This window comes from Nicotiana tomentosiformis, chromosome 1 (assembly GCF_000390325.3).
Source record: "Nicotiana tomentosiformis chromosome 1, ASM39032v3, whole genome shotgun sequence".
NCBI classification, from domain to species: Eukaryota; Viridiplantae; Streptophyta; class Magnoliopsida; order Solanales; family Solanaceae; genus Nicotiana; species Nicotiana tomentosiformis.
The window spans coordinates 7843345-7856406 of record NC_090812.1 but is presented as its reverse complement, the minus strand read 5'-3'; the positions used below and the strand labels follow the sequence as shown (position 1 = coordinate 7856406).

At 39.4% G+C, this 13062-nt stretch overlaps 2 protein-coding genes across 5 annotated transcripts; one reads left to right on the top strand and one right to left on the bottom strand.

The window, feature by feature from the left end:
• The first annotated feature begins 221 nt into the window (after positions 1-221).
• Positions 222-3939, top strand: LOC104091190 (probable serine/threonine-protein kinase PBL19). Of its 3 annotated transcripts, none has more exons than XM_009596470.4 (5): positions 222-410; positions 739-1179; positions 2049-2309; positions 2859-2981; positions 3149-3939. In XM_009596470.4, exons 2-5 carry the CDS (start codon positions 820-822, stop codon positions 3692-3694), a joined length of 1290 nt encoding a protein of 429 aa, XP_009594765.1. In that variant the 5' UTR covers positions 222-410; positions 739-819; the 3' UTR covers positions 3695-3939. The 3 variants fall into 3 exon arrangements, with proteins under 3 accessions (XP_009594765.1, XP_009594764.1, XP_009594763.1); XM_009596469.4 differs by having other exon boundaries at positions 222-541; XM_009596468.4 differs by having other exon boundaries at positions 222-609.
• A 575-nt stretch (positions 3940-4514) lies between these two features.
• Positions 4515-9967, bottom strand: LOC104091191 (pentatricopeptide repeat-containing protein At1g63330-like). 2 transcript variants are annotated; one of them, XM_018769129.3, is made up of 4 exons: positions 6650-9967; positions 6470-6520; positions 5171-5713; positions 4515-4824 (listed from the first exon to the last, which is right to left on the bottom strand). In XM_018769129.3, exon 1 carries the CDS (start codon positions 9955-9957, stop codon positions 7093-7095), a length of 2865 nt encoding a protein of 954 aa, XP_018624645.1. In that variant the 5' UTR covers positions 9958-9967; the 3' UTR covers positions 4515-4824; positions 5171-5713; positions 6470-6520; positions 6650-7092. The 2 variants fall into 2 exon arrangements, with proteins under 2 accessions (XP_018624645.1, XP_009594766.1); XM_009596471.4 differs by lacking the exon at positions 6470-6520.
• Positions 9968-13062: the final 3095 nt, after the last annotated feature.

The window sequence follows — 13062 nt, the reverse complement described above, 5'->3', positions numbered from 1 at the left end:
TTTTACACCCCATTTGTAACAAAAACTTCAAAAGGTCGTAGTCTTCTGAACAATAACAAAAGATAAGTTTGACCATTATGTACTAGGTAACCCCTATACCAGCACCCTTATGCCTCTGATTGAAAATAAATAAATAGAAAGATTAAACAAGAGAAACGAAAAAGACAGAACTCTCTCTATATATATATATATAGATAGAAACATAGTTGTCAAAATCTGACAAAAGATATCTATTTCCCCCACCCCCCTCTTGAAGAGAGAGGAGAGGAAGCGTCCAAAGAAAAAGAGGGAGTTTTTGGTCTAAGAAAGAGTGGTTACCAAATCCAAAAGGAGTTGAAGAACCAAGATTTTGAATAAACTCCGACTCTGAACAAAATTCAAAAGCGAGTTTGGACCCTCTATAATATATGGTAGAAGCTTAATTTCTTCTCTTCTTCCACCAACTTGGATAGCTGATACTAGTACTTTTCTTGTGATAAAAAGAGTCCAAGCGGTTGAACAAAATCACGGGTCCAACTTTTAGAAATACATAACCAAAAGAGTAAAACTGTCACATACTAGTGTTTTTTTGATTGTGCACTACCATTTTCTTGCTATTTTCCCATCTGGGTAATAATTTTTTCCTTGTTTTATATCCATTTATCATGTGTTTTTACTTTATGTACTTTGAATTTTGGCTATAAAGCTGTTCTTGATGTAGTTAAAATCTCTTACTTTTGATCTTATGATTTTATGTAGGAATTCAATGGCTGTTCCTTAGCTCTGGGAGTTAAAAATTGAATCTTGAAAGTTCTGTAAACAATTTGTAAAGTGTGGAAAATGAAGTGTTTCTTTTACTTTAAGGATAGAAATAGAAATAGGGAAAGAAAATCAGCACCAGTTGTACTTCAAGATCTGAGCAAATCAGATATATCAGGTGGTGGTGCAGAAAGGGTGACTAAGTCTTCATGTTCAACTTCTTCTCCTCGTAGCTTCTCTGATTTGTATGAAGGGAAAGCTCAGAACTTGAGGGTTTTTACATTCTCTGAGCTTAAACAAGCAACTAATAATTTTAATAGGTTACTTAAGATTGGAGAAGGAGGTTTTGGATGTGTATATAAGGGTACTATTAAGCCTGCTGATGGAAAGGGTGAATCAACTGTTGTTGCCATTAAGAAGCTTAATAGAGATGGTTATCAGGTAACCTTTTTTTGTGTGTATGTGTTCATTGAATTTGTGTTAAGTTTGGCTGGTAACCAAAATTTAGTGACTAATGTTGCAAATTATTAAATGCCCACATATGTGTTTTAGTGGCTTGAGTATGGCCTTATCTGTGAAATTGTTGCTATATGTGGAATTGTTTATAGCAGCCTTGTCTGGTAATGAAGCATTAATGATATGCATCATTCTTTGTTGTCTTTAAAGGTCTATGTAAGTAGTGTAATTTTAAGTTGTCTTTTCTGTTTTTTGTTGCTATGTTACTGAACGAGTATGCTACTTACATTATAACAATTTGGCCTCTTTGTATGGTGAAAGGTGATGTTTAATCTTTGATCTTCACTAAAAAGAGTAATGCCCTTGAAATCAGTAGCTGCTTCCACATCCTCATGCGACTATTCAAGGAGAATGTACGTGTTATACGTATGTATCTTGGTTGTGGAAGAGAGGATTCATAGACAACTTTGTTCCATTCACATTTTTGATTTCTCCCTGCACTGTGCTTTCAATACTATTTCCAAGTCATTTTTAGCTTTCTTTGGCAATTTGATCTACTGTGATATGCAGGGGTTCAAATTGTCATTCGATTTCTGCCGAAATGTGTATCATTTCTATATGGCAAGCAGTTTCGAATGATCTGATTTTATTCCAGTTTTTTTGCCATTGGTTGAAAGATCTAATTTTCAGCATTTACTTTGCAGCAAGTTATGGTTATCACATCTCGCTTCTCTAGATAATTATTGTGTGCTTGCAAACTGAAATCTGGAGTCTTTTGTTTTAGAAGCTAAACAATTTAAGTTGTATCTTATTATAAGCTGTGGTATTGTGTTGATCCTCTGATTGTTATGTAGGGTCATAAACAATGGGTAGCAGAAGTGCAGTTTCTGGGAGTGGTAGATCACCCAAATCTCGTCAAACTATTTGGATATTGTGCCGTTGATGGGGAAAGAGGTATTCAGAGGCTACTTGTGTATGAATTCATGTCAAACAGAAGCCTAGAAGATCATCTCTTCAATACCGCCTTTCCTGTTCTTTCTTGGAAAAGAAGACTTCAAATAGCTCTTGGAGCAGCTGAGGGACTGACTTATTTGCATGAAGAATTGGAAGTTCAGGTATTTCTTTTGAATAGCTTCTGTGGTTTTCTTCCTAATTTTGAGTTATAAAATTACAAGAGTATAAACTTTTAGCCAGATTTTTCCTCAATATACAACCCTGTTGATACTATTAGCAATTTTGCGTCAAGCAATAACAAGGAAAACTGAAACATATGATGAGTATGGATGAGTTCTATTTATGATGTTTATCTGTAAAAAGAAAAAAATCAAAACCACACTGTCTTTAAATTTAGAATAAATTTGAGAGAAATAATGTCAGGTAATGCAGATTGCATCCAGATATTACCTGATTAGCCTTCTGTGAAATTTTAATAAGAGTTTGAGATAGAGTATTGAGTTGAGAATTACATGGCCATTTATGAGATAAGAGTATTGAGCTTAAAAGGATTTTTAACAGTAGTCTCTGTTTATCAGCCACCAGAAGGCGTGGAAATACGGATTCATCGTTCTGTTGCTTTATAGCAATTGTGTGTGTGTATATATATATATATATATATATATATATATATATCCAAATTTCATGTTCATTTTCTGTCAATTTTACAGGTGATATATCGTGATTTCAAGTCATCAAATGTACTTTTGGATGATGACTTCATGCCAAAGCTTTCAGACTTCGGGCTTGCCAGAGAGGGCCCAACTGGCATGCACACACACGTCTCTACAGCGGTATGTTACATTGATCTGCATAGATTTGTAGGTTTTTACACCATTTATGAGAAAGAAAGCACAAGTGATTTTCTTTCTTATTTTCAGTGTAAAATGAAGTAGTTTATGGTAATATACCTAGATATCTCAGTGGCAAATGACCATAAATAACACGCTTTTGTAACCAGGTTGTCGGAACATGGGGATATGCAGCACCTGATTACATAGAAACAGGACATCTCACAGCTAAAAGTGATGTGTGGAGTTTTGGTGTTGTATTGTATGAGATCCTAACTGGTCGACGGTCCCTAGAAAGGAACAGACCGAAATCAGAACATAAACTTCTGGAGTGGGTCAAACGTTACCCTGCTGATAGCCGGAAATTTGGTATGATCATGGATCCAAGGCTGGAAAATCAGTATTCGCTCAATGCAGCTCGAAAGATTGCAAAGTTAGCTGACATTTGTTTGTTAAAATCTGCAAAAGATCGACCGAAGATGAGTCAGGTAGTAGAAACTCTGAAGCAGAACATTCAGATTTCTGGTGAAAATAGCTCCACAGACACGAGTTTCCAGAGTGTCGAAGATGAACCTGTTGTAGAGGAAAAACCAAAGCAGACAGGAGCCTCAGAATCAGCGAAAAGGCGAATGGCTCACTTGGCTAAACTTAGTGAACATGTTGGTGGAATAAGCAGAAGAAGATTTATGATCATGCAGAAGGCTAAAGTTATATAAAACAGTTTTTTTTCCCTCCTGCATATCAGATATCAAGTTGTTAAGAATTCTGGTTTATTGAACGAGAGAACATAGCAACCAGTTTAACGAGTAACTAAAGCACTTTTCAATTCATTAGTGGCTATGACTAGAGGCACCAATCAGTAGCCTGGAGTTTTTTGCATGCCATCAGCTTATGCATTTGCATTGTAGGCCACTATTCTGACTTCTAAGGAAAAAAAAATTGTAGGCACTATTCTCTTGTGCATTTTTTGTCAGCTATTGTGTAATTTATTTATTTAACTATGTTATCAAGTAATTTTATCCGTCAAGGCTGGCTTAAGCAGATGGAAGAAATTACTTAAGGTTCTTTTTTCATGAATATATTTTTGTTTCTTTCGCACAGTAGCCCGCCGCCCCCCAACAACAACAAAGAAACACAAAGCGAAGAACAAAAGGAGGGAAGGCGGGGAGGAAAGAAAAAGAAGAAAACTTGAGTCAAGTCACAAAGAAATAATGGCGAGTTGATTAGATTGTAAACCATGTTTTATGGAATCGTTGACGAATATAGTTTCAATATGGACCTGCCAACCATAGGAGACGTTGACTACTTACAGCGTTGAACGCACTGAAGAAAATTTCTTTTTTATTGTTAGCAGGGGATCGGAAGAACACAAGTTCGGCACATGTACAATACTGCGTCTCTTAAGAGCAACTGAAAGAGAAAATGATATGGCCCCACCCCGCCCCTGGGCAACCCGGCGTACAAAGTATCCTGCATTCACGCAGGTTCCGGAGAAAGGTCACCTCCTACCCACCCCGCCCCTGCCAAAAAATAATATGAAAAAAGGAAGGAAAGAAACTACTTCAACATTGTATATTTGTTTATCAAATTACACAACTCTCTTTTTTTTCTTTTATCACAAGGAAGGATCCGGGAGGTATTGGGAATTGAAACCGCAGTTATTGTGTGGAGACTCCGATTGATACTACTAGACTATAAGCTTTCCAGCTTCTCAAAGATCCAGAACATGTTCTAGATTATAATATATACGACACAAGAACCTTGTGCAGCCATTCCAACAGTCTCCAGTGTCAAAGGACCATATGGCACTGATCACCACTAGTTTGGACAAAGCCTTTGGTGCATCCTGAAATGTGAAAATTCAATCGCAGAATTCAGCAACATAGTGCAGCCATTCTCTACTAACGGGGAAAAAAGGGTTGGGGATGGGGGGAGCGGTGAGCTTCATCACCTACAGACATTGGATAAAGACAACAGCTAAACAAAATTTTCACAAAACTGAAAAGAAAAGGAAATTAATTGCTACTATAACGCAAGGATGGCGCTAAACTTCTAGTCTGAGAGTAAATCATTGTTCAGAGTAGGAAAACACAACATTTGACCTGTATTTGTTTGCAAAAGACATAGACCTTCATGTGAAAGTTGCATACAGAGTAATACTAGAAGAAGATATGTTCACAAAATAAACTTACCAGGTCCATCATCGTTGGCAGGTTTGCAAAAAATCAATAACAGCAACAACAAATGCCTAGCTAGTTGGGGTCGGCATATGAATCCTTAATATCCATTTTCTCTCTACTTGGACCAGGTCTGCGAAACTTCAAATGGTAAAAATGACAGCAGCTGGAAAAAAACCTTATCAATAACAAATTAAAAATCCTTGGGAATTTAGGGCTGTCATTACGTTGCCCTATAACCGACACTTGATCTTTTATCATTCACCATAGCAGTTCTTTTCAGGATCAAATCTTTAGGCACATCCCTCGCCAGCTACAAGAACGACAACTACGCCTCAGTCTCAAACAAGTTGGGGTCGGCGATATGAATCTTCGTTCCTTTCATTAAGCTCAACACATATCATCACCATTACCTTCATTATCAACTCAAGAAAACATCATGCAAATACCGGACATAGAGCAGCATCTAAGTCTCTTCTCCCGCAGGTACACAGAGGGGTGATAGAGGAGTCGCAACATCTTTTTCAAGCTGTCCTCAAGCGCAATTTGATCCCCAAACTGAAAGAAAAACCAGTAAATCAGTTTAACATCCTTTTTCTTTTAGGATAAATAGTGAATCAGATTTTGGAGGACCGAGCGGATAATTGTTTTCTAAATAGGTAAGTAAAACCAAGTGGATAAATTTTTTTAGAAGGGGCAACCAAATGGATAAATTATAAGCAAGAATCCACACTCGTATCAGACTTTCGTATCCTCATTATTCACATGAAAATGTGACAACAGAACTGAGAGTGAACAAACTTAAAAATGTAAAAGCCTGATAAACTTTAAATAGCTTCAGAATCATCATTGAGCTAATGATGAATGTTGCACTGAGAAAAGCAGTCCGGAAACTAAGGATGTTCAAAAGCAGTTGAAAATTTGGTATAGACAAGCAAGAAAGCTGTCACTGGTAACTTGGCTTTTTTGGTGAGAGAGTAAAATTTCTGAATGAAAAGCAAGACTTCAGGAAGTGAAGAAAGGAAAGTAGACTTCAAGAAAGGCACAGTATTGAGGGCTCATTGCAGTTCAGAAGGCAATACTGGCAAAAAGTAGGAGGCAGATATCATGGAAGCCAGAAGGTTAGATGTCGATTTTTGGAAGAATTTTTCTAGATTAACAATGACACACAAAGTCAAAGTAGTTGATTCCAAACCCTCTTTGTTTGAGAATTAAGAAAACAAATCTCATCTCACAAATCTTTCAAGCCATCTCATAAAACCTATCCAGATTCCAGCATCAATTTATTTTCATTCAACAAGAGAAACTACATACGAGCTTATCAAGTCCAGAACAATTTGATGATTTCAACAGGAGAAAGACGTTCTGCAACAACAAAGAAGTTCAAATTCAAGAAAGGTCTCCAAAGTTGATTCAAAACTAAAGACAGAAGAACAAAAGTCTTTAGAAAGTACACATGAAAATAATATTAAAACTTAAAAAGGCGAACTATACCAAGTAAGAAGTACATATCATCATTCACAACTCTTGCAAATTGCCATAGAAACTGCAGCTTCATGATGCGGTTTCCGATTCCAGTGTTGGGAAGCATCATCAGTTCTAAATGATCAAGCTTCTTTAGCATTTGAGAAACTTACTGAAGCCACATAGGTTCTTTCAGTAGGTTCTTCTGTTGTCCTTTCCAAGCTTGTTTACCTTTCGTAAATTAGAAAAAGGGCAGCCCGGTGCACGAAGCATCCCGCATTCACGCAAGGTCCGGGGAAGGGCCGCACCCCAAGGGGGTGTGATGTAGGCAGCCTACCCTGATGCAAGCATCAGTGGCTGATTCCACGGCTAGAACCCGTGACCTATAGGTCACACGGACAACTTTATCGTTGCTGAAACTCCCCTTCACCTTTCGTAAATTCATCCAGAAAAATTTCTATGATGGTAAACATTTAGTTTCTTGCTCTTTCATCAAATTGGCTATACGCCTTGTTGACTAACTTGAAGGACCCACAAGGACCATCCTCAACTAGTTCGTAAGAGCTGTCATTTTTATCACTATAAGCCTTACTTCTACGTATGTAGTCATAGGTAATGTACATGAGGAAGTCTAGAAAGAGACTCTTTCCTGTTGTTTCTGTACAATATTCTGTGTTTTCTTGTATATAATGAGAAGCATTGTCCAAAATTTTATATGTTATTTCATCAAACTCAAAACCAATTTCGCTCAACTTCTGCCCCCACATCAACGTCCGCTGAGGTAGTCCCTGCTTCCATAGGTGAGAAAGTAGTAAGTTAGCGGTAACGGTGTTTGGGATAAATGCCATCTTAAGCAACTTTGCTGCCAAAATCATTGCACGGTCCAATATGTCATTGCAAGCACTATTCATCATAGTGTTATATGTAACGGTATTTGGCACCACTCCAGCAGATACAAGCTCATCCAACATCATAACTGCTCGATTTATCCTCCTACTACTACAGAAACCATGAAGCTTTATATTGTAGGTTGTGATATCAGGTTCCCATCCACTGGCATACATTCTTGTCATAAAGTTATCCGCATTGACCATGTCAAATGCTTTGCAGAATCCGTTGATCAAGGTGTTATATGTAACAATATCAGGTTGTATACCATTTCGTTGCATTTCCACAAAACTGTCAACAGCTAATCTCATTCTTCCCTGTTTGCAGAAACCATTGATGATGGTATTAATTGTAAAGACATCCGGGAGAAGACCCCTATCCCTCATGTCCCTCTCTAGTTTCTGAGCTTCATTCAGTTTTCCGCTATTACAAAAACCAGTAATTAGCGAATTATAAACAAAATTATTAGGCACAAGCCCTTTCCTAGTCATCTGGAAAAAGGCATCATACGCATCTTCAACAGATCCTGCTTTAGCAAGCCCATCTATCAATGCAGAAAAAGCAACAGAATCAGGAGCGATTCCCATCATTTCCATTTCTTCCCACAATATTCTAGCTCCTATTACATCCCCTTTCTTAAAATACCCATCCAGAAGCACAGTGAAAGCAGTTCTGTTAACAGGGAAGGACATTGCAATCATCTTAGCCATTAAATTTCTCGCTTCTTGCAGCCTCCCTGTCGTTGCCAAACCCATGAGAAGGGAAGCACACGTGGAAGCTGAAGGAGTCTGACCAAACTGAACCATAACATTATAGACTTCAAATGCTTTTTCTTCTAACCCTTCTTTGCTGTAAGCAGCAATAATGGAATTAAAAGCTATTACACTAACAGGTATCCCCTTCTCAAGCATATTATCCAACAATGTTACAGCCTCGTTCAACCTTCCTGCCCAACACAATCCTGCAATTGATACATCAGAGAATAAACAATCTGGAAAAAGTCCCGTCACTGTTAGATCCCATAATAATCGGTCGCCATCCTCTTCCCTACCATACTTATAGTGACCTGCCACCAAAATGTTAAGAGTTATAGCATCTGGAACTATACCCTTCTTTTTCATTTCTTCATATAGCATATTTGCTTGATATATTTCCCGTGCTTTAACGTAGCCATCCATCAAAGCATTATATGTGATGGTGCTAGGAAAGACACCCACCTCTTGCATTCCATCAAAAACCTTTCTGGCTTCCATCATGTTGCCTTCTTTGCATAAGGCATTAATTACCGTACTAAAGGTAGAGATACTTGGATTACATCCATGATCAATCATCATATGCACCCAGTGCAATGCATCTGAAGTCCATCCTCTAATACAGTATGCATTGATCAAAATATTATATGTAAAAACATCTGGCTCACATCCAAACTTCCTCATGAGATGACATAAACTCTCTCCCGTTCGAAGACTGCCTTTTCTACAATATCCAAGAATCATTACATTAAAGAGATTGTTAGTAGGACGAGGCCCTTTATGCAACATATCCCGAAATAACTTCCAGACATTACCATAATCACCAATCCTAAGCAACAACTTAAATAGGATGCCGACAGCTGATGAACTCGGCCTCAACCCACTGTCTCTCATCTTACTCGAAATCTCTAATGCAGCCGAAACCATTTCTGCGGTTAAAAAAGCCCGCATTAATGAATCAAGAACTGAAAAGTCACACTCATACTTACAATGCTCCCTCCACATGAACTCCACAATCTCATCACTCCTACATTTTCCAATCCTCCTAATGATCCAAGATATTATATCCTGTGCCAATAGCCTCAACTGTCCAGCAGCCAATAAATGCGCACTAATACAACATGACTTCACTGTACTCTCCGAATAATCTTGAAAAACAAACTTAAAGAATGCAAATGCAACTTCCCTATTACCAATCAACTTCATAATTTTTACCAAAAAAGATGGGCAAAAATCTCTTGAAAATGCTTCCAAAATGTAACCTTTTTCATTTTTTATCATTCTTGATAACCCCACAACAATTTTACGCCTCTCATTTGAGGTAATGACAGTGTAAGTAGAAGAGTTTGACAAATTCTTAAAAGGGGAAAACTGTTCAAGAAAATCAAATCCTTTTTCAGAATCTAATAAATTTGAACTGCAATATGAGCTTTCAGTAGAAAAGCTGGTAACTTTAGGGTTTAGGACTTTGTGTGGTGGAGTGAGGAAGTGTAAAACTAGCAGTTGTGAAGTGTACAAGGATGTTGGAAACAGGGGAAAATGACCCACCTTGTAATTGATGCGCATACGGCGCAAAGTGGCACACATCCGGAAATTCGCCGGAGATGTCGTCGGGGATGATTTTCCCGGCAAAGCTAACGGAGTTTTTGAAGGTTTTGACGTGCACAGCGCAGCAAAATCTTGAGTGACAATGTCCATGGACTAAAATGTTAACATTGGACTTGTTCAGTAAAGTCAGATGGGCCAACCCAACTAGTTCCCAGTAAAGAAGTTGGGCTTGTCTGCACATTGTTGATACCGAAAAAAGTTTTTATGAACGTTATCCGTTCCGGTGACAAGCACAGTGGCTGTGTTCGGTCCTCAACCATTCCATCTTGAATTTTACGTGTCCACATTTTAGTCAGCCACGTATCATATTATATTTTACCCTATACATATAGTCTCTCTGTTTTCCGGTAACATAACTTTGTGTTATCGAAAAGGCGGTAGAGACACCTTTTTGGCGGAAATTACTATAGTTCCCTCTTAAGGTCTCTGATAGTTGATTAGACGCACGTCTCTCTGCATTTAATGCCCCGAACACGCGTCATCCCATGATTCAATACAACTTTTGCCGATTATCGAGGTAATCATGGCCATGAATTTAGCCGCCAAAATTTTACTTAAACGCAACTTTCTTTTCCTTAGCGTTTTACAAATTGCTTGAGCTTCTGATTTGCATCCTTGTTTTCCATCCGTTTTCTAATTTTCTCCAAACATAAACTCTTTACCTTCTTCTTTTCCAATGGCTTCTTCCTCCAAACGTGGTGGTTCTATAAAGAATAAGAACAAAACCAAGGATTTCGTTCCTCCAATAGTAGATTCCATCATCCCAAAAAGGCTTAGTACTTCGAAGGATTTTGAAAAGAAATTTCCTACTGCTAACCCTCGTACATGGGTTGTTAGTAGGTACCCTTCTTCCATTCGTCCTTCCAGTATTCCTGCTGTGAAGGAGGACTGCAGCTGCAATGAGTTGAAAATTATTGCTCCTGATCTATCGAAGCGAGTAACCCTTTCAAAGGAAGGTTTTACATACTTTTTCACGTATCCCATTACTTTGGGTGCATTTTCTTTGAGCGGAGAGCCTGATTCCGTGATTGCGGAGTTTTGTCTTCACTACCAGGTAAGTCTGGCACAGGTAAGTCCTTCAGTGTGGAGGACGATCGCCTGCCTCCGACGTTTGTGCCAAGAAACTGGAGAGGAGCTAACCTTAGCTCATGTGATGAATCTCTATTCCCGTAAAATCTTCCGCGGGAGAATGATAAACCTTTGAAAGTGTGGCCACCATGCTTTGTTGTCTAGCATGGATGATGACAACGACCATGGATGGATGGAACGGTTCGTTGCAGTTGCCACCAACGACATCATTCCGACAACAGCTTCATCCTTTCCGGTTGCTTGGAACCGCACTCGTAAGTTCTTTGTATAATATTCCTCCTACGAGATATTCTTCTATGGTTGTATCATCTCTTCACCCTCCGCATATTTCAACAACTCGATGGCTCCCAATGGTGGGTTCAGAAGATTTTGGACGTCACAACGCCCGAAACTCATTCATGGAAAGAACTGGCCCTTAAGTACGGGTAGAAGGCCAAAAATCATGGTAACTCAAATTTACCTTGCTTTCATTTTTGTATATGAAGAACTTGGTTGAACCCTTCTCACTTTGTTCATGGAATTAGGTCTACCTACGGGCTTTGTTGTTGTCCCCGAGGAGGACATTTTGGCTGATCCTGCTGATGCAGCGAGGCTGCTTCAGGAAGCACTTACTCAAACAGGTATCTCCGGGCCTGTTTCGGGTACAAATATTTCTTTACGGAGTCCTCGGCCGGAGGATAAACAAACAAATAGAAGACGTTCCTCCGCGGCCGGGAAAAAAAATAAAAGGGCAAAGACAGATGCCCCCGAATTGTCTTCGGTGGCGATGATGACTGGTCCTCCTTCTGGGTTAGTCGTAGACACCGTGATGATTGATGATGAATAAGAAGTCATTGATGAGGGAGCTTCTTTACACAGAGGACGAAGATCCTCATTATCTCAACAGGCTCAACCTGTTGAGATGGTTGCACCAACTGAAGACGAAGTCTCAATAGTTTGGGGAGAATCTAATTTAGTAGAATATACCAACTCCCGCTTCCGGGCCCCAATTGTTGTAACCGGTGTTGAGAGGCTGAGTACCGGGTCCCTGCCATCTTTGGTTGGCGAGTATCAAACAACCAGCACTGCATTGGATGTAGCTGCTTCTCACTCTTCAACTCCATCAGCTTCATCTCCACCTTCACTAACACCAGCAACTGCTACATTATTTCCATCTCCGTCTACTCTTCCACCAGCGGTTGCTACACCATCTCCATCGGTAGCATATGACCATGAAGAAGGTGTTCCTCTTCCACAGTCCCCAGTTCATGGGATTTTGGGGCAAAATTATGTTGCTCCTTCTGAAGATCCACAAAGGAGGAGGAACATCACTCTTTCGGTCTCTACCGGGTGCAACCTGCTATCACGGTCGGTGGAGCTTGCTAATTACCTGAAGCCTTTGGCTTCAGAAAAAGACTGGGAAAAGATTCAAACACTCTCGAGAGAGAGTGTTTGTTGAACAATGTTATGCATACTGCCACAACGGTACGTTCCTTCCTTCCTCTATTATTTCTTCTACTTTGAACGAATGTATTCTAAATTTTACCTCTTCTAATTTTATAAGCCAACTTTCTTGCTTCCGAGGGCCTTCAAAAGTTGATTCGTGAGAAGGAAGAACTTACTTCTGAATGGGATTTTCTTTGGGCAGAACGATACTAGACTGTTCTTCGCCTCTCGGAACTGGAAACCAGAGCTGATGAGGTTGTTGTTTTGGAGGCTCATTTGCAGCAAAGCGAGCAAGAAGTGGCAACCCTTAGCCAAGAAATCGGGCCGATGAGGGTTAGATTTGATGAGGTCAGGTCAAAATGGGCAGAAGTGTAGAATGTCGTTCTTACTGCAACTGACTGTGAGGCTGCCTTTGTTGAAAGAGTGATTAACTTGGAAGCAGCCTTGAACTCCAAAAGCGAAGAGCTTGCTGCCGTGGAGGTGAAACATGCCAGCTGGAAGAGAAGTATAGGAAAACTATTAAGCATAATAGGATCTTTAGTTCAACTGTCCGTTAGCTCGATGTCAGCCTCCAATCTGCTAGATACGCACGGGAAAATCTTTCCCCCGAGGTTAGCCAACTCAAAGAAGAACTTAAGAGCCGAGCGGCTTCCCTCATTATTGAAAAAAGTTATTCCATGT